Raw genomic sequence first — 2,500 nt, 5'->3', positions numbered from 1 at the left:
TGTGTTGATGGAAATTCATCAAAGTTTCAGATTTCACGAAAACAGGGAAAGATATTCTGCCACATTCCTAAGACTGAAGAAGGAACAGTGGGTGAACTGGTCATCCAATGCCCTGCACCAGTGCCATTTCACGCTCTGCCATTATGGGATATTAGTTTCAGCGATTCAGCGGGGTATGTAATCCATTGGAGCGGAGACAGCTGCTCTGTGATCAGTTTGACTTTTAGATTTACATCATATAGTACAGTGATTATTAGACGCAATTATATCGTGCCTCGATAAAGCGGATCTCTTTTCAGCTCTCAGCTTTCATCATTGGCCAATTACTTACTAATCTACGACGACTACGACGGCAATGAGAACGCCACAAAACAAGGTGCGTTTGGCGTTTTGTTCATTTCGTTTCCGTTCATGTCGTGATAACGATGTGAAATGACTAAAGTCTGGATTATAGGGAAGTCGTGTGCACCCGGCGATCTCCAAACATCCACCGTTGAAGCCTATTTTATTCCTGGAAAGTTAGTACACACTTTTCATGCCATATGCCATAAGACTTGGATTGATTGCGAAACGGTTCAAACAACGCAGATGCATTTTAAGGTGACGTAACGTTCTCCCAGCTGTCGTCGGTTTTAAGCTCTCCATGTCTCTCTTTGAGGCGAGATCAAGCTGGTCCCAGGGGTGTCCGCTGAGAGAGTGGCTTTGACTTTTATTTAATCAGCATCGATACCGATAAATTTCATTTTATTTAGTGAAGGTACGTTACTATTAAGGTTTCAAATTGTCCCTGTTGTTTTTTTCAGAAAATTCGCCAAACGTTCCATCGTTTCTTAGAAGGAATGCTAAACCATCGTAAATGGTCATTTTTTACCCTTTGATGTTTCAGAGTCTTTGGTTACATGTTTCGCACCTCGCATGACCTAAAGCTGAAGCATGAAGGGGGACGCGGTCCGCCATTTTTTGACCTTAGAGAATCCTTACAAGCCATCATGCTTCTTGGCCACATGAAAGAGTCAAAGGTACACGCCGAAAAAGCTGGTGCCATTTTATCTTGTGAGCTGTCTACCCAGGAATGTAGAATAGTTTTCACACATATGATATAAGCTGCTCCATACATTCATCACTCTTGCTAAAACGTCGTTAAAGTGCTTTCTTCTCTCTGGGCGCTTTGCTCTGCCAAGTCTGCTCAAAATAGAAACGCCTCTAAATCCCTTTTTGCCTTAACGGTTTCAGTTTAGCAGCTGCCTCAACTACGGCTTACGGTATTCCGCGAAACGAAACGAAACAAAGCAAAACAAAAAGAAATTTATTATATTACACGTGCTAGAAGAGTGATGGATGCCGGGTGTTTCGCAAAATACCAATAGCGGTCATTTGGTAATCGACGAAACAAGGTTTGCAAATTACTTTTAAGGCGCTCTGCCTCAAGTTCGTAAATTTTCTTGTTAGATAAACAAAATACTGGCTTAATTCCTTTTTTTTTTTTTTGGATATATACCTTTATCTATTTCCTATTTGTTTACACTCTTTTATGAAATTATGTTTCTCTTCTGGCTGGACGCTTTACTTCACCGTAAAAGCGATTGGTTAGTACCAGGACTTTGGTGTAGAAAGTGCCAGAAATCTTGTCTACCAGCACGTATTACGTATTACGAGCCTTGTTTCGTCGATTACCAATCGACCGCTATTGCGAAACAGGGGATCCATAGTCTCATACGCAGCCGTTCTTTGTGTGGTCACGCAACGCTCCTCCCCACACAAACATTGTTTGTTAGTACAAGGAAGGGTTACGGTTTTACAAACGTTGCCCGTGTAGCACTTTATATTTCAACAGACTTCATTGATTAGAGTGTAATGAGAAGTGCTAGTTTTGTACCTCATATGAACCATGTGAGCGTTAGCCCTACTAATGGAAATGGGCCCACACAAGGACAGAGAAAAACTCTGACCAGGGTGGGAATTGAACCCACGACCTTTGGGGGTAGGTACTTTATATATGATACCCTATAATGTACCTATCCTCAAGTCCTCTATCCGTCCTTTAGCCTCCCTACACATCCCTACCCGTCCTTTAACGCACTTACTCATCCCTACCTGTCCTTTAGCGTCCTTACACATCCCTACCAGTCCTTTAACGTACTTACTCATCTGTCCTTTAGTGTCCTTACACATCCCTAGCCGTCCTTTAGCCCCTCTACACATCCCTACCCGTCCTTTAGCGTCCTTACTCATCCCTACCCGTCCTTTAGCGTCCTTAAACATCCCTAGCCGTCCTTTGGCGTCCTTACACATCCCTACCCGTCCTTTAGCTTCCCTACTCATCCCTACCCGTCCTTTAGCGTCCTTACACATCCCTACCCATCCTTTAGCGTCCTTACACATCCCTAGCAGTCCTTTAGCGTCCTTACACATCCCTAGCCGTCCTTTAGCGTCCTTACTCATCCCTAGCCGTCATTTGGCGTTCTCACACCTCCCTAGCCGTCCTTTAGCGTCCTTACTC

General features: G+C 43.6%; 1 protein-coding gene across 1 annotated transcript in view; it reads left to right on the top strand.

Annotated features, from left to right (window-relative positions):
• The window catches only part of LOC137974814 (uncharacterized), a 28,696-nt gene that overhangs the window by 20,136 nt on the left and 6,060 nt on the right, over nucleotides 1-2,500 (top strand). The window contains exons 11-12 of the mRNA XM_068821806.1: nucleotides 1-173; nucleotides 887-1,019. The exon at nucleotides 1-173 is cut by the window's left edge and continues 52 nt beyond it. Coding sequence (XP_068677907.1) covers nucleotides 1-173; nucleotides 887-1,019 — 306 coding nt within the window. The remainder of the gene's footprint in view (nucleotides 174-886; nucleotides 1,020-2,500) is intronic.

This window comes from Montipora foliosa, chromosome 11 (assembly GCF_036669935.1).
Source record: "Montipora foliosa isolate CH-2021 chromosome 11, ASM3666993v2, whole genome shotgun sequence".
Taxonomy (NCBI): Eukaryota; Metazoa; Cnidaria; class Anthozoa; order Scleractinia; family Acroporidae; genus Montipora; species Montipora foliosa.
This window is presented reverse-complemented; position numbering and strand designations above follow the sequence as displayed.